This window comes from Centroberyx gerrardi, chromosome 2, assembly GCF_048128805.1.
Source record: "Centroberyx gerrardi isolate f3 chromosome 2, fCenGer3.hap1.cur.20231027, whole genome shotgun sequence".
Lineage (NCBI taxonomy): Eukaryota > Metazoa > Chordata > Actinopteri > Beryciformes > Berycidae > Centroberyx > Centroberyx gerrardi.
This window is the reverse complement of record NC_135998.1, coordinates 38,345,392-38,363,700: the sequence shown is the minus strand read 5'-3', so window position 1 is coordinate 38,363,700 and position 18,309 is coordinate 38,345,392. Positions and strand designations below refer to the sequence as shown.

Below are 18,309 nucleotides of genomic sequence, written 5' to 3'. Positions count from 1 at the left end.
AAGGTTAGGGAGCAGGCAGAGAGCAGCAGAATTCCCATAGATTTGTCTTGGTCGATTGTCGAGAATGATCACCTCAGTCAGTGGTGCAGTGAGAGAGGTGAGGAGCAGTTTTGAGGATTGAAAAAACCACAAGACACATAAGAGATACTAAAAAACGGACCTTTCCACAGAACAAACACAGCGTGGAAACAGGGAGCTGCCATCTTGGATTGGGGGATTGGGTGTTAGCCACAGATATCCTGTGGCTAACACCCACATTAGTCCGACCAGTCACAACACGTATTTGCTCATTTCAACCAATTAGCTGGCCTCTAGGCCACGGGAACGCTCCAGGGCCATAGGATTGATCGGTGCATCCCTAATAATATTTGTTATTTCCATAATTCTGGTTCTCTTTCATAAACAGTGAATGTACTGCAAATAGGAAGCCTGGAAACTGGCTCATTTATAGTGAGCTAATGCAAAATTTCATGACCTTCCTTATAGGGATGTTAGAATTAATAATAGCATGAATTATAGTAGTAATTAATTCCAAACATTGTAAATTTTTATTCCAAATATTTTCATTCACATTTACTTAATATTATAAACATTTAAATTCATATTCCAAACATTTTGATTCATATTTATATAATATTCCAAATATTTTTATGTTCCAAAATTGTTTTCCATACTTACTTAATATTCAGAACCTTTTAATTGATATTATTCTAAACATTTTCCCTCTGGTTGAACATGATTGGCTGCCAAAGCTAACAACCCGTGGAATCCATTGGTGTTTTTTTGTTTTAAGTCCCGCCTTCTCCTCCTTCGCCCCCTGCCTCTTTAGCCCTGCCCCAGGCACACTCTTTGTTTTCCTTCCAGCTTCCTTCCTCATCACCAGCGTACACTTCCTGTTTACACACACAAACGTAAACATCATTAGAATATTCATACAGAGATGAATGCCATTATCATGAATTAGAAAATTGTTTTTATTAAATTTTCACGATATTATATAATATTTACGTATATAATTATATACATATTATATAAGTAATATAATTTATAATACAATATAAATGCTAATATCTTAATACATTTGTGTAATATTTTCAAATATGACAATAATTTCTATAATTTATTAGAATTAAGTTTCTCTGAATATTAATTCATAATCATACCAATAATACGAATAATTAATGACTTCTTCCATGTAGTTGGCCTTCATAACAAGCTATACAACTAATGAATAACTAATGAGGATGTGAGCCTTTATTAAATTAATTATACTAATAATGAATAATTAATGACCTTCTTCCATATAGGGACGTTGGCCTTCAGCTGGTTGATGCAGTATTGGACGGCCTGCTGGGCGTCATGACGATGAGGTGATGACATTGCTATGGCAACGCTTGCCTCGCCTGCCCCCACCCACCTGAGGGAGAGACAGAGAGAGAGAGACAGATAGAGAGAGAGGGAGAGACACAGAGAGAGACAAATTGTCATTTTTTCTAATTAAAAGCCCTCCCTAAAAGAAAAAATAGTCAAATAAAAAAATTAAATTAAAAGTCCTCCCAGAAAGTAACTAAATCCTTCAAATTAAAAGTCCTCAAGGAGGTTTTCAGGACTAAAATGAAAACTGTGTGTGTGTGTGTGTGTGTGTGTGTGTGTCTTCACCCCAGCCGGTGGTGAATGCAGACATGCGTCACGGTTGGCCAGCGTGTTCTGATGTCAGCGCTCAGCTTGCCCAGCTCTGATTGGACCATGGCCTCGTAGGCCTCGTACTCCAGGCCAATCACACGTCGGCCCTCAAAGGAGTCGCGGGTTGTCCCTGACACAACACACACACGCATTTACATATCAGGGTTAGCCCTACGTTACAATATTTCCCCCACTTTAATTCTCTATATAACTGCATATGAATATGTAGAAATATACATTTATAGGAATATTAATCCACCTAGAAATATGGAAATGGCTCCACAGGAAGTGCTGCTGACAGTGTCGACCACTTCCTGTATGGACAGTATATCACGGCTCAGCTTGAAGACGTCGCTCTTCTTCTCTGCTCCCTCCATCTGTGCCACAGAAATATAGATTATTATATTCAGAAAAACAATGAAATATACATTAATTTTGAAAAAAAAACGTTAAAATCAAGAAAAAAAATCAAGAAAATATCATTAAAATAAAGGAAATAAACATTAAAATCAAGAAAAACGTTTAAATCAAGAAAAAACATTGTTAAAGAAAAAAGTAAAAATTATATTTAGTAAATCATGTTAAATTATTCATTAAAATTGCAAAATAAATAAAAATTAAAAATAACCTACACTTGACAGTAATAATAATAAAATATAGACTGTCAGGGACAAAAATTTAAAAAAAGGAACAAAGGAAAATATTTATGAACATTATAATTTTCACAAAAGAAAATAAAAATGTTATATATAAATAAATAAATAAATAAATAATATAATTCATCATGAATCATGACAATATTTTAAAATATTGCAGTTAGTAATTTACCAATACAAACATAATAATTCTTAATAAATTATTTAAATAATTTAAATTAGTAAAACTAGTAATCTAACAAAACAATATACATTCTGAAATTATTTTAAGTCATGAAAAACAATAAATTATCATAGAACATGTGTTATGCATCATGTTTGATATATTTTTTAAGCAGAATATTGGTTGTTCATCGTTTTTATTTTTTTAAAAATAATTTTACTTATTACATCATTCATCATGTTTGATTTATTCAAATAATTTAAAACTACTAAAAATTAATCAGTCACAATACTAATATGTTATTCATCATGTGTGATTTATTAAAACTGTTTTCATTCAAATTCACCCGTACAGTATAAATTATGATAATGAGCCGTTTATCCTCCGCTGAGCGGCGGCACCACAGCAACCTCGTCCCCGTCGTTCAGCGTCAGCGTCTGGTCGCCGATGGCAACGTACTGCTGCCGCACCGCCAGCACCAGCTGCTCCTGCAGGAGAGAGAGCCTGGGCAAGAAGGAGGGGGGGGCTTTTATTTTACCACTATAAAAATATACTGTCAATTTGTTGACATGCTTTTATTTTGGTAAATATTTTTTGTGCACTTTTATTTTGAAGGCTCAATACTGCTGTAAAACAATTGCACTCTTTTCATACTTTTATTTAGAAATTCAACTGGTAACTCATTTTTTCTATGTGCTTTTATTTTGAAGGCTCGTGACTAATGTCAATTGACTGGTAACTCAATTTTTCTGCGCACTTTTATTTTGAAGGCCTGAATACTGCTGTACATTTGACTGTTAATGCTATTGCGCCAACTCATTTTTCTATGCGCTTTTATTGTGAAGGCCCGCTAACTCATTTATACATGTGCTTTTATTTTGAAGGCTAACTGTAAATTAGACTGTAAATATTGTACCAACTCTTTTTTCTGTATGCTTTTATTTTGAAGGGTCACTATAAATTCAACTGGTAACCAATTCTGGTCCCTGAAAGAATATTGATCTGCCCCCCTTATTTTATAAAATAAATGTTCAGTATTTTTTATATAAAGGCCATATTTTGTTTTATAAAATAAATTAAGTATTTTTCTATTAATTCAGTGAATTAATAGTTTGAATCCATTTTCCTCACTGCTCAGTCTGTCGTCTCTTTTCTGCACATGACTAACAGCATGGCTCCAGCAGCTGAAACACTACTGGAGCCAGATCAAGACAAGACAGATTATTCCATATCAATTCAACTGATAAAACAATTAAAGTTCTCTCATTTCATCTTCAGTAACATTGGATTATAAACTGAACTTTCTCTATATTCATGATTCATGAATAACTAAAGAAACACAGCAGATCCTAAGTGCTTCAGGGATTTTTCACTTCAATCTTGCTTTTGCATGTCGGCTCAAAACTCAAACTCATGTTCTAAAGAATAATTGATCTATATCTGGCTATTATTGACATTAACAGCAAGTGTCAAGGTGGCCCAAATTGCCTTATCAATGCCACAGCTGGCAGATGGTTGGAAAAGGCCTCAGTTTTGAGAATGAAGCTCTGAAAATATATATATTTCCCCCAAACATTCAAATCCAAAAAGAGCAATTCAATTTTGTTTACATCTAAATCAGGCAGAAAAAGATTCTCTGGCATACAAAGCTCTCTGAAGTTCACAGTCCACCAGGCCGCCATACACACTCCTCTAACTTCCACCAAAACATCTGAACCTCACCTAACAGATAGCTACACCAAGCAATGGAAAGATGGACATAAATCACAAAACAAACTGCTCTGTTACCAGGCTCTGAACAGATATCCAACTTGCAGAATACCTTAAAAAAAATTAAAGAAAAAAATATTAACCAAATACAGAATCAGTGACCATGAGAGGCCGCTATTCAAAGTCATGGAAGCCTAAAGAGGAACACGTCTACCTTCTGCCACAAGGACATTGAAACAAATATGTACATGCCCCAAATAGGGACGTTAATGATTAATCGACAACCAATTAATCAGCATTAAGAATTTGATCGATCAAACATATATTAACGGATTAACCGACAATGTAGGCTATGTGCTATTTCTCATTTTTTGGAAGGAAGAGTAAAGCCAAGCAAGTGGGCGAAAAGTCCAGTGAAGGAGAATTACACCCAAAAAGACGACAGTATTCATTGTAAACATTGTAATACAATGTTGAAATACAGCAGGTGTACAAGCACAGTGACACGGAATGCAGGAAGATCTTTTGAATTTTGCTTGGTTTATTAACTTGTTTAGTAGGCCTAAAAACAGTTTTAAAAACACACATTTTGTATTTTCTATGTCAAAAGCTGTTTTTTACATAATGATTAATCGATTAATTTGTCGTTAACGTGACTGACGGTCGATTAAGGAAACTGATTAAAATTTGCATCCCTAGCCCCAAATATAAAGACATTAGGACAAAATATTTCCAGAGCTTTGAAAAAGTTATTCTAGGCTTTAAGACCAAATGAACAAAAACTTCCCTTTCTGTTGGAGGAAAAGCTCTGCATGGTTAGCAGCTAAACTCTGCTCTGCCATAACACCAGGAACAATACTGTATTTCCTCTAATAGTGGCCGGTAGTCAATTAAAAGCCGGGTCTCCGATAATGGCCGGGGCCGTGGTCGACACGAACAAATAAAGGCCGGTCTCAAATACAGGCCGAGGGAAAAAACAAAGCAAACAAGACTAGGTCAAAACCAGTATATGGCTGGACCGTGTCCGTCTCCTCTCTCCGGCGCTGTCCTCTCCACCGCGCCCACGGCCCGTACCTATCGGGGACGCCCGGTGACGCATCGGCGTCGGGACCCCCGCCGAAATCTCGGCCGGATCACCGGGAACAAATCGGCGCCCAGCTATCGGCACCGGCCGGAACCGTGCCCCGGGAAACTCGAAGCGTCGGCAGTAAGCCCTCGGCGCACCGAAACCTCCATGCTGCCGACAGAACAGAGGGCTGTCAGGTGGACTGAGCTCACGCATCGAACGGCGATATGATATAATTGTATAGATTCTACTTTAGCTTCAGTTAGCTTCAGCTTACATGCAAACAACGGTGGATACTGGTAAACTCCTGGTGCCTGTTTGTAACTGTAGTTTGTAGTAACGTACAAGTGCCACAAGACGGCTCGGCCGGCGGAAGACTCTGGAGCGTGCCGTCGTCGATTACCGTAATTATCGTAATGCATCGCAGTAACAAAAAAACGGCTACCTAACGTACCCCAACAGAAGCAGATCAGACAACAAGGAGGCTTCGTACTAAAATATGAGCAAATATACTTATCAAACAGAGGGAATTAGAAATAAAGGCCTGTCTCTAATATAAGCCTGCTTCCAATAAAGGCCTGGTACCCTCTGCAGTTGAGGTAAATAAAGGCCCGGGCCAATATTAGAGGAAATACGGTATATAACTTCATATTATATCATTATCACAAATTTCTATGTGATTTGATATTATATATTGTATATGTTCAAACAGTATGCAATATGAGTCTGTATGTATTTACTATCTGCAGGACAGATGACTCACTGGAGACTTCACCAACGTCTTGACAGTTCTATGCTGACTTCAGGTGCTTTACTCTTTTTGTTTCTACTAGTGCAGCGTTCCAAACAGGCGTGTTTGGAACGAGCCGATTGCTCGGCCTCGGTGTTGCTGCATGCAGCTTTCTGGAGAACTGCTCATCCAAACAACTTCACACTCGACACTGCGCTGTCCGCCCCGCCCCACCCCGCTGCTGTACAGAGCGCTGTCCGCCCCGCTGCTGCACAGAGCGCTGTCCGCCCCACCCCGCTGCTCTGCTGCACAGAGCGCTGTCCGCCCCGCTGCTGCACAGAGCGCTGTCCGCCCCACCCCGCTGCTCTGCTGTACAGAGCGCTGTCCGCCCCGCTGCTGCACAGAGCGCTGTCCGCCCCGCTGCTGCACAGAGCGCTGTCCGCCCCACCCCGCTGCTGCACAGAGTGCTGTCTGCCCCACCCCGCTGCTGCACAGAGTGCTGTCTGCCCCACCCCGCTGCTGCACAGAGCGCTGTCCGCCCCGCTGCTGCACAGAGCGCTGTCCGCCCCGCTGCTGCACAGAGCGCTGTCCGCCCCGCTGCTGCACAGAGCGCTGTCCGCCCCGCTGCTGCACAGAGCGCTGTCCGCCCCGCTGCTGTACAGAGCGCAGTTTGCCCCGCTGCTGTACAGAGCACTGTCCGCCCCGCTGCTGCACAGAGCGCTGTCCGCCCCGCCCCGCTGCTGCACAGAGCGCTGTCCACCCCGCCGCTGCACAGAGCGCAGTTCGCCCCGCCCCGCCGCTGCACAGAGCGCAGTTCGCCCCGCCTGGCCACTGACACTGCACGTCCTTGGGTTCCCAGCAATACACCCGCCAAGTGTGAAGCCGATCGGACGAACGGTTCTCGAGATATGCGACGGACACACAGACAGAGATTCCTTGCTTTATAGTATGATGATGTTCTATTTCTTTGATTTGTTTTCCATGAAATGTATTTAATGTTGTTTATTGATGATCTTTTTCATCCATTCGCTTTGGCAACACAGGAATGTACTTGTCATTAGGGATGTTAATGATTAATTGCCGATCGATTAATCACCATTAAGAATTTGATCAATCAAACATATATTAACGGATTAACCGACAATGTAGGCTATAGGATATTTCTAATTTTTTGCTAAAATCATTTACCATCACGAGGGTGCAATTTAACTTCACCGCTTATACAGAGGAAGAAGAAAGCCAAGCAAGCGGGCGTGAAGTCCAGTAAAGGAGCATTACACACGAAAAGACGACAGTATTCATTGTAAACATTGTAATACAGTGTAGAAGATAAAGACAAGTAATTAACCCTAAACAAAGTAAGTGCCACCTGAAGAAGATGTTGTCATATGTGTTTTATACTTGCTGCAGCACAAATCGCCCATCTGGGACAATAAAATTGACTTGACTTGATTGTCAAACTGTGGGAAACACAGAGGTCCGTTGTCGGGAGTCTGGAATTTTTTTTTTTTTTTTTTTCAAGTTACTATAGGCCTCAGCTGTTAGATGGCTGTAAATAGAACAAGCACAGATCCTGTACAGACCCACAGCATGTTCAGTTCTCTGTACTGAAGCACTGTGACACGGTTCAATTACCTAGTTCCATGACGTTACTTAAATACCACAAGGTAATAACATTACCTAGGGTTAAAGTTTGTAGGGCAGCAGAAGAAGAGATACTGTTTACATCCTGTTACTAACACAGGAGAGTCTGCAGCAGAGTGAGGAATGTTGAGTTTCACTTTAGTTTTCACAGCAGGAGACTCTGTGGACTGAGTTCAGTCTGCTGGACTGCTGTCTGTGTTTCATCACATGACAGACAGGATGTGATGTCACATCAGGTGCATTAGAAATTGATTTAGATAAATTTCTATACACTGACCAACTTGATTTTGTGCCTCTGTGCCTCTAGAGGCCATCTGACGAAGCGCAGGCTCCGTGCAAACCGCTCTGAGTGAGTGACCTGAAATGATCACTTTCTGTCCCCGGCCGCATGGCGCGCTGCCGGAAAAATGTATGTTTATTCTTTGGCCTCATGTTTAGTGTTTACGTCTCTAATTAGACCTATAAGTTCTGCAGAATTATTAAGGTTTTTCTTTTGAATCTTGCTTAATTAACTTGTTGAGTAGGCGTAAACACAGGTGGAAAAACACACATTTGGCTGTTTTTTTTACCGGTCTGTCAGTCCGTCAGTCAGTCAGCAGTCGATTGGAAATTTAAAACTACTTTCATCACATATTACATAATTTGCAGGTTTATTATTCTTTTATTATGAAGCATCAAATGCCTTTGCAGGATCTATAGAATACATTAATACATAAGCCGTGGCCCTCAGAATCGGCAGCACCTTTCACCCCACCAGCGACGACACTGTTGGTATCCGTTATGCCAACTAATTTTTTTGTGTTTTTAATTTGAAGACCTGCTGTAAATTAGACTGTGCGCTTTTATTTTGAAGGCGTACTGTAAGTGACTGGGAACTGTTTCTCCAACTCCAATTTTATAAGCCTAAGTGCCTTTATTTTGAAGCCTGCTTTAAAACCAATTGTAAAAAAATAAAGATTCCTAGTATTCGCCAGAGATGGTTTAGAAACGAGACGCCGCAACTGCGAGTCATTTCCTGTATTTGTGTCACGTGGGTTTCGCCACTGCCCCGCCCCTTTAGGAGAATAGCGGCAGGTCCTGAGTCTATTCACGCCAATGGGAGAAGTGAACGTGACCGATTCTTTCGCCCCATAGTCACCGAAGTAAATATTGGACCCATTTTTCACAAGCTACATATCTTCCGAACGTTCTGACACTAAAATGGCATTTTTCAGACAAATCAGGAGAAAATTAACTTTGTTCGAGACCTGTCTCTGTCTCAGCAACACACTCTTGCGAGATCTGGCAACATCATCATATGTCCCGTCGGTCTGGTTTGACTGCAGTGCTGCCGACGTCGCTTTCCACGAGGTGGGGGGATGGGGGGGAGAGGCGACCACGCCCACTTAGGAGACAGGAAGTGTATACCATTTCATACCATTGGCGCGGCTTGTAATGCGTCATCTTGTGTGTATAGAGCATCTTTGTATTCGCGCACCTGGGGTGTCGCCGTAGCAACTGTTGCCACAGCTCCCGGCTGCTGATTGACGTTGGCACGGCAACAGGCTCCGCCCTCACTCCGGTCAGCTCTGCGCTCTTAGCGAAGTACAGCACACACACCTGAAGAAGAAGACACATTTATTTGGTAAATAAAAGCCTACTGAGTTACACTTTGAGTCCTCAATCAATCCCATGATTCCACAGGGTATTTTGAACCAATGTTTGTGATAATATATAAAAATATTAATTAATTAAAATTATTACTTTTTTTATTCTTTAAAAGAAATTAAATAATTAAAATAATTATTCTTGAATCCTTTGTCCAACTTTACAATTGTATGCTTTTATTCTGAAGGCCAATCCTAACTCGTGTTAGCTTGATAAAGCTGAGTTCGACTCGTTCGGTATCCATTATACAGCCTCGATACGTAATGTGATCTCAATGGGAGAAAGAGCCACGCCGACCTCCATTCAGAAATCCTGAAATGTAAAGCTGCCTTACTTATCGGCAGCGTTTCCTACATTACAGAATTTAACGTAAGACCTTTTCTCAATCTACAGAATCTGTCCATAAATTCGGCGTACAAGTCATCCAACAATCATCATTTTATTTTAATAATAATTCATCTTTTTAAAGAAATGGCTCTACTACGCGTGTAACGTTCGCCTATGAGAAGAGCCGAAAAAAACGGACAGACTTTTTCAATGGACCCTGGTGCTTCCTTTCTCTCCCGACACTGGCTTTATCTTTTGAAACTAACGTTACAAAAACACTAAAACACAATATTTGGGGCGAAAGAAGCGGTTTATGAAGCATTCATTTTTCATAACGTTACCTCGGCAGTCATGAAGAAACGCGCAGAGTTCGAACATTTGAATAAATTCTCACTTTTCCGAACCGAAGTAAAGCTTCGTCTCCCAAAACAGATTTCATCCACTTCCTAGTTTGCTGCTATTGGCTGAGAACGGGGCGGCGTGACGGACGGAGCGCCGGGGTTGGCTGGAGGATGGAGAGGGAGGTCGGGAGGCGCGTGCTGGTCATGTCTGTGGGTGTCACGCGGGGTTCATATGAAACTGAAAATATTGACTGAAAATATTCAATGAAATATTACTGTAATATTTACAAGAATATTCACTATAATATTGTTATAGTATTACAAAAGAAATCTTACAATATTCTTTCAAAAATATCTCTCTATCTCTTGAACCCTCAGACCGGAAACCGGAAATGCGTTGCCAAGCGCTGAGCTGAGTCAGCTCGAGCTGCTGTCAAAACCGGAAACAAAACAAAGCGGGCGAGCGGGAGGGAGGCTCGCGCTGTGCAACACTTTGAGTTTAACATTTAACTTTTTCACTTTTATTTTAAGGTGTTTTTTTCCCAGGAAAACTTGCAGAAAAGAGACACAACAGCAGAGCCGGGGAAAAAAAACACCGGTGCTCTCGCGGCTGTTTGTGAACGCGGAAGTCCTCGAGCGTCACCAAGTAGGCATTTAATTCTGTTTATTTTTTAAAGCGTATATGAATTTTAAGACGTCACTGTGTTGACGTAGAATATCCCTTCTTGTTTCATCTTGACTGGAGCTTTCCCGGGAATTATTTCTATTTTTAAATTTTCCCGGGAATATTCCAGGAAAGTTTCACTGTGGAAAATTCAACTAAAAAATTAATTTTTAGGAGTTTTGTAGAACTTTCGTAGTATTTTGCACAGTATTTAAAGTAGAACTGCTGTTTTAAAGTGTTTGCAATACTTTTTGAAGTATTTTAGAGGTATTTTGAATAGTAAACATGCAAAATGAAGTATTTTCGCTGTATTTTTAGTATAAATACAACAAGAAAATAATACTTTTTGTTCTAATTGTACTAGTACTGTTTTAGTAAAAGTTGGTACTTTTTATAGTATTTTCATAGTATTTTCCAAAGTATTTAGAGTAGTACTAAGCATTGTTTTAAAGTGTTTGCCGTAGAGTCGTTGAAGTACTTTTACAGGTATTTTTAGTGGTAAACATGCAAAAAGTATTTTGGGGGTATTTTTGCTTACTAATTTATACTTTCTCTTCTACTTGTAGTAATATATAAATAATAAATAATTTTTTGTGGTACTTGTTGTAGTTGAATGTAATAGTACAATTTTGCACATTTTGAAGTACTTTTTCTATTCCTCTGTTTTGTAGTATTTTTGTTTTTTATTATTTTTTTAAATTTTTATTTTTCATGTTTTTTAAATTTTCTTTTTACGTGAATTTTAGCTTTTTTTCAGTGATTTTTTTTTCTCTGAAAATTCAGTAACCCATTGAATTACAGGCCGTTAATTACGCAGTAAGGACTGGAAATAAGTAATATCCAAGTAAAATAGATGTAATAACTAGTTACAGCATTACAATGGCTGGTAATTACTGAGTAATATACAAGTAAAAAAGGTGCTTTTTACCAGTAATTGTATTGTAAGTAGGCGTTAAGTAGTTGTATGTGACATGGTAACATCTTATAAATTTCACCCTAATTTCCTCCCCATGGCCTGTAAAATGTAGTGGCCACTCTTTCCATGCTATAGCTGAGTAGTTTTCCAACAATATAATAACATCTTTGACATTTCTGCAGAATTACCTTACCATGGCCTGTAAATTGTAGCGGCCACTGCTTCCATGATATAGGCGAGTAGTTTCAGAATAAGAAATGGTAACGTCTTTGTAGTTTCCACAACATTATCTTACCATGGCCTGTAAAATGTAGTGGCCGCTGTTTCCATGGAATAGTCAAATCGTTTCACATAAACAAATGAAGACATGGTAACTGCTTAGAAATGTCACCACAATGTCCTCTGCATGGCCTGTAAAGTGCCCACTACAATTTACAGGCCATGGTATGGTAATCATGATGAAATTTCCTAGGCGGCCCTTAAATAGACCGCCTTATTGAGAGGGGGGCAGGGCTTAAATAGACTGCCTTATTGAGAGGGGGGTGCTTGATAAGAGTTGCATGAGTAGTGTGTGTATCACATGATGACTGCAGCGCGACTCGAGTTGTCTGCCTGAACTAGCTTTGCAGGCTTCACTTCATGTTTTCATTATTTGGAAACTACTCAAATATTTCCAAGAAACAGCGCCCACTACACTTTACAGGCCATGGGGAGGAAATTAGGGTGAAATTTATAAGATGTTACCATGTACACATACAACTCACTACTTAATAACTAGTCATTATAATACAACTACTGGTAAAAGCCCTGTTTTGACTTGTATATTACTCAGTAATTACCAGAGGACATATTACCATTACTATTTCTATTCTATTTTTACTTTCTATTTTTTTCCTTTGATCTTTCTCGTATGTTTTTTGAAATTATTTTATTTAAAAAGTTTCTTCTTTTTTCTCATCCATATTTTCCTAAATTTTTTGTCTTTCAACAGAAAATTTCACGAACGTTAGGCTAATGCTCCATTTCTCCAGTGATTTCTCTCATTACAATTTTTTTATTTTATAAGTTTTTAAAATTTCCCGATTTTTTTTAAATACATTTTTTATATTTATTCAATTATTTGTTTATTTTTTTCACCAATTGTAACATTTGTTTTTGTTTGTTGTTGTTGTTTTGAGGATGAAGGGGCGTAGTCGAGCATTAGCGCTGCTGGGGGGCGGAGTCTTCTGTGCCGCCGCGCTCTCTCTCTACCGCATGCTGCAGCTGCTGCAGGCCACACCCCCTTCCCCACACACCGGCCAATGGGAAGTGAGTGAGAAGATATTTATTTATTTTTCTTATTATTTAACTGCTGAAGAGGCCGAGCAATGGGAAGTCAGTTATTTCTTCTTCTTCTTGTTATTCTTCTTCTTCTTCTTCTTCTTTTATTATTATTATTATTATTATTATTATCAGTTAAATTTTTTTGGAGAACTTATTTTAAGTTTTTTATTTTATTTTATTTTTTTTACTGATTACTATTATTATTCATTATCTACATATGTACTGCCACACAGATGCCGCCTCTTGACCAGGGGAATAACCAAGCTGGTAGTCTCACTGCCAGACCCTTGATATTACTTCAGGGTTTCCCATACATAGACAACTTCGTGGCTTCCTGCCACAATATCAGCACTGACCGCCACAATATTTTCACTATTTAATTGTAGAGCTGTGTGTAGCGCATTGATTCGCTCAGCCCTACGCTCTCTGTCGGGCGCTCGCTCTCTCTCCGGACCGTCTGTTCGCCTGCCATTGCACACGCGGGCATGAGTTATATTTTTTTTCCATGCCAAGAAGATGGCCGGCTGAATTCATAAAAAGAACAACTAACAGTTAACGTTATTCAGAATACAGCTGGGTTTCTGAGATTAGCACACTGTACATTAACGTTAGCAGTCGTTATTAATTAATTATTGTTAATTAATATTAACTTTTTAACTCTGACTCTGAATCAGAGTTTCCGTTAGAAAAAATTGGTGCCGGTCCATGTGTCCTGGAAGATTTCAATGTCCCGGACAAATGGGAGAAATTCCGGTCAAACATGTGACGCGTTCTGTCATTTTCAGTCGGAAGTCACAACGGCGCATTTGTGGATAAACATGATTTTATGAGAAAAGATAGATTTTTGGCTGTTTTGGGGTTTCATCAGATTTTAATAAAATAAAGCCTTGGCTTTCATTCTGTGTAAAGATTATTGTGAAATTCAAACGCTAAATATAGCCTAGTCTTGAAGCTCATAAAGGTAGGGTGACGAGCAGAACTACTAGCTTAGTTTGTCAACAAAGCTCGCATTCCTCATGTTGCCAGGTTCACGGTTTTTAATGTACTCAGGGGTTAAAGTGGGATTTGGCAGGTGGGGGAACCCTGTTTCCGGGGGGGGGTGAGATACATAATTGTTGGGGGGGGTCAGAAAAAAATAATAGTAATTTAAAACAATTATTACATTTATTATATATTACTAGATTTCAGCATTGAGGTGCTTACACTCATGATTTTGCATAGGCATACTAACCTAAAAACCTATTATTGGGAATCTTGAGAAAGTTTCAGAGCGACAGAGACACAGAGCATCCCGTAACCATAGCAACTCACTCTCACTCCTGCCTGCGTGCGCACGGCGCGAGAGGAGAGGGAGAGACGCAGAAGAGCCGCGGACTGAGATTACTTATTATTTTTATTTTATATTTATATTTTTTATTTATTATTTTGGACTAGTTTCGTTCATTGGGCTGTTTATGGGTTGGGTTTAATTGGCACTGGGCGGGTTTTGTCGCTAAGAACCTGGCAACACTTCTCCCCGTCCCTCTCTCCCCTTACTATGTGTCCCTTAAAATTATGAATGGACATCTGCATAGTAACAGGTTGACCATCGTTCACTTTATTGTCTAATCAAAATTATTGTTTCACCCGCGGGAAAACGTAGTTGTCAGGTATCTCAACCTGTGTGTGTGTGTGTGTGTGTGTGTGTGTGTGTGTGTGTGTGTGTGTGTGAGAGAGAGAGAGAGCGAGAGAGAGACAGAGAGAGATTGAATTGAATTGATAGTATTAAAAGACATAGAAATGAATTCCCGTGAGGCAGAAATTGCTAGATTACTAAACTCAATTTCTGTAAGAGGAGCAGCGACTGACGCGCAATGGACTGATATAATATCAGACTACTTTTTAACTCCGGTGCCGGTGGATGCGCGACCTGTCGCGAGACACCGGTGCGTCTTCCTCAGAGTCGGACAGTCCACACACCAACAATATGAGCCCAGAGGCTGCAGGCGGAGAGACTGAAGATGAGGAGGAAGATATTTGGCTTATGGCAGACCTGCGGCTGCGGCTCTCCGGTCTGTAGAAGCTGCTATGTAAGCGAAGATTGTGGCCACGAAATCCAAAAGGCCCGCGACTATAGGTGCCACTAGAGAGAGATCCCCGTCATTTTTTTAATAGAAGGATATGTGGGAATTTAATTTTAGCCTATTTTAATACAATTCAAATTGTGCTTAGAGGGAATTATTTTCACCGGACATTATGACCGGAGAGATTTAAATATGTCGGACTTCAACAGATTTTCCTGGTAAAAAACCGGTAATTACCGGATAACGGAAACTCTGCTCTGAATGTTTGCTCCCTCAATCCAGATTAATATTGAAACATATTTTCAAAGAAGGAAAAGGACTCATCCTGAGGAGGAGCAGGACAGTCTGGACCAGAGGTACCTTTGTGTCGCGCAAGCCTCTGGGTTTCTCAGATTACCAAACTGGGCGACCTGCAGCCCCTGGGGGGAGGAAAACTTTCGGTTACTTGCGTAACAGTGGTTCTCTGAGTAGCAGAAGTGAGATGTCTCACTATGGGATAAGCCCCTCACGCATATCTTCATAAGCATTTATTCCACTATGCCAGCCCTGAGTGGCTGGCAGTCATGACACATGGGTCAGGACCCTCCTCCTATATATATATATGTATAGGGCTGATGCTGCATCACTCGCCATTCAAAATAAGCACACCTCTTCTCGCTTCACCGCATCAACAAGAAGGGTGGTCCAGTGAGACATCTCACTCATGCTACTCAGAGAACCGGGGTTACTCAAGTAACCTAAAGTTCTCTTTCATAGCATTCGTTTTGTCTCACTATAGGATATGGAGACTCTCTATTGCCAGACAAGCTTATCTTGAAGACTGACCACCAACACCCAGATGTTGGACTGCTCCGTCTCAGAGCCAACGCTCAGACGGGCCATGGCATGTTTCTCCATCCCCTCAAAATCCAGAGAAGACGCCCCTGGTATGGGGGTCTTGCTGGAATATGGATTCTCCTTCTAAGAAGAGGACACCTCCTCCAGGAGCTCTGGGAAAACTGGGAGGAGCTGCTTAGCAGCCCTCTTAGCCTGGGGCAATTTCTTCCCCTTGTAGCGAGACCAGGGGTCTCCGCTGTGACAGCAGGCCAGGGAATTTCCAGTTTTCCAGTGGCGCGTTTGCACACGTCGTGCATGTCGACACTGAGAGTGGGAAGGGTTCGGGTGCCCCCCGTCACTCTTAGCAGTCAACATGTCTTACGGCCGAAATACATGGGACACGGACGCGACGCGTCACGTAGGCGGGGCGGAGCGGGTTTTTTTACCTGCTACACAGACTCCGTCTTTGTAGCGTGTGGTTGCGTGCCAGCCGTGGTTTTCTGAGGAGATATCAAGTTGAGTTTTGGCAAGTGATAATGCAGTTGGTTATGCAGGGTTTGGAAGTGTAGGCTATATTAGCTGGTACTGAATTAATTAACTAGATCGTTTTAACTACAGGATCATGGATACACATTGATTTGATTGATTTATTTTAATGTGCAATGTAAAAGCACCCACAAGGTTGCTCTGCTGCGTCACATTTCCTCTGGTACAATGAGGTATTTATTTTAATCATTTTTAAACAGATTGTACTCGTTTAGAGGGGAAAAAATAGACCAGACGCGCAAAACTAGAGATGAGCCGCGCGATGCCCGCGCAGGTGCACGCGGCTTCCGTGGTCCGCGTAGCAGCTTCAGTTGATTATACTGGACGCTCTGCTGCGGGCATTCTGCGGCAGATGTGTCGCGCCGCGTCTGTGTCCCATGTATTTCGGCCATTAGACTTAGAAAAACTTTAATGTCCTCCAAGAGGCAATTTGTGGTACAACACAGAACATATAGACACATTTAAAGCAGATCAAATCAAATAAACAGAATCGACAATAATCCAAATTATCTATAGCAGCCATCATAAATACCATCACAGTCCAGGCGGACATTTAAAGTGCATATCAATAACTGTATACCTGAGCATATAAACCATTGAAAGCACATCAATAAACAGAAACCACAATAATCCAAAATCATCTATAGCAGCCATCATAAACATCCAGGCAGTCCAGGCGGACATTTAAAATGCACGCTGATAACTATATACCAATAATTATAATAAAAATAACTAGTGAGTATACTGCACATCGCCTATGTATCCATGTATTCACATCCACTAGCCCATTGTATTCCACATCCCTTAGTCCATGTGTTACCCCAGACTCCCCATGGCTACTGCATCTTGTTTAATTGAGTTATTGCCATGGGGATAAATTAGTTTTTTGCTCGGTTGGTTCTGATATTGGGGTATCTATACCTCCGACCAGAAGGGAGGAGCTGGAACCTTGTCTGCCTTCTCAGTCAGCCTGGTCAGGTACAGGTGGTCCAGGTCAGTCTGCTGCTCCCCCATGATTTTCCCACAGGTCTTAACAATTTTTCCCAATTTGTTCTTGTGAGTGATTTTGGAATGTCCATACCAACATACAATACAAGGATACTCTCAATAAAAGATTTATAAAATAGAGTAAGAATTTTGTTATCAACGTTAAAAAAGTTTAGTTTCCTAAGAAAATACATGCGCTGTTGGCCCTTCTTAAAAATAACATCCGCACATTGATCCCAGGATAATTTGTGATCTATGATAAGACCAAGATATTTATACTCCGTCACCACCTCAATCTCCTCTCCTCTGATCCTAGATCGGGTGGGTAGTGGAGCATCACGTCTAAAGTCAAAAATCAGCTCTTTGGTCTTAGATATGTTCAGATTCAAATGTGAAGCTTCACACCAGTTGACGAAGTCATCTAGAACTGGACCATGTTCGACTTCATCCTGCTCCAATAGGCTGACCAAGGCAGTGTCATCCGCAAACTTAATTATATGGTGTCCAGGATATCTGCTACGACAACAGTCCGTGTATAAAATATATAGCAAAGGTGACAGCACACTGCCCTGTGGTGTGCCAATAGAGGTAAAACGCACCTCTGACATGGTGTTTCCTACCCTTACCCTTTGCGATCTGCCCATAAGGAAATCCAAAATCCATGTGATTATGGATTTTAGATCAGAGGGACTGTCACTGACATGGTGAGTCAGGGGAACGAAAGAGGAGTCATTGTCGTCCTTGTCGGACCCGAGAAACGCCTCTCCCACAGACCCTTCCTCCTCCTCAAAATCCAGTAGGAGGAGCACCTCTGCCATTGTGTCTGAAACATCCAGTGCTGAGACAGACAAGACAAAACAAACTACTCTCTCTCTCTCTTTCTCTCTGGGTCCACTTGTAATTGCCACCGGCATACGCCGAAACTGGCCCAGGTAGGTGGAGTCAGCACTTGATATTTGAACGGGCAACGAGCTCTCCTACTGGCTGACATACCGAATGGAGTTAGAAAGAGAACCAGACAAAACAC

The 18,309-nt window shown here is 40.8% G+C and overlaps 3 protein-coding genes across 7 annotated transcripts in view; 1 reads left to right on the top strand and 2 right to left on the bottom strand.

Moving 5' to 3' along the window:
• Positions 1 to 274: 274 nt before the first annotated feature.
• LOC139922658 (molybdopterin synthase catalytic subunit) lies at positions 275 to 2,060 on the bottom strand. The gene is made up of 4 exons (XM_071913191.2): positions 1,943 to 2,060; positions 1,660 to 1,813; positions 1,294 to 1,417; positions 275 to 893 (listed from the first exon to the last, which is right to left on the bottom strand). Exons 1-4 carry the CDS (start codon positions 2,058 to 2,060, stop codon positions 789 to 791), a joined length of 501 nt encoding a protein of 166 aa, XP_071769292.2. The 3' UTR covers positions 275 to 788.
• Positions 2,061 to 2,870: 810 nt separating this feature from the next.
• mocs2 (molybdenum cofactor synthesis 2) lies at positions 2,871 to 17,679 on the bottom strand. 4 transcript variants are annotated; one of them, XM_071913195.2, is made up of 4 exons: positions 17,676 to 17,679; positions 9,968 to 10,036; positions 9,130 to 9,251; positions 2,871 to 3,006 (listed from the first exon to the last, which is right to left on the bottom strand). In XM_071913195.2, exons 2-4 carry the CDS (start codon positions 9,977 to 9,979, stop codon positions 2,880 to 2,882), a joined length of 261 nt encoding a protein of 86 aa, XP_071769296.1. In that variant the 5' UTR covers positions 9,980 to 10,036; positions 17,676 to 17,679; the 3' UTR covers positions 2,871 to 2,879. The 4 variants fall into 4 exon arrangements, with proteins under 4 accessions (XP_071769296.1, XP_071769293.1, XP_071769295.1 ...); XM_071913192.2 differs by lacking the exon at positions 17,676 to 17,679 and having other exon boundaries at positions 10,021 to 10,072; XM_071913194.2 differs by lacking the exon at positions 17,676 to 17,679 and having other exon boundaries at positions 9,968 to 10,067.
• man2a1 (mannosidase, alpha, class 2A, member 1) overlaps positions 10,499 to 18,309 on the top strand; it is a 58,614-nt gene continuing 50,803 nt past the window's right edge. For both annotated transcript variants that reach the window (XM_078289039.1, XM_078289034.1), the window contains exons 1-2: positions 10,499 to 10,613; positions 12,726 to 12,855. In XM_078289039.1, coding sequence (XP_078145165.1) covers positions 12,727 to 12,855 — 129 coding nt within the window. In that variant the 5' untranslated portion in view covers positions 10,499 to 10,613; position 12,726. The remainder of the gene's footprint in view (positions 10,614 to 12,725; positions 12,856 to 18,309) is intronic.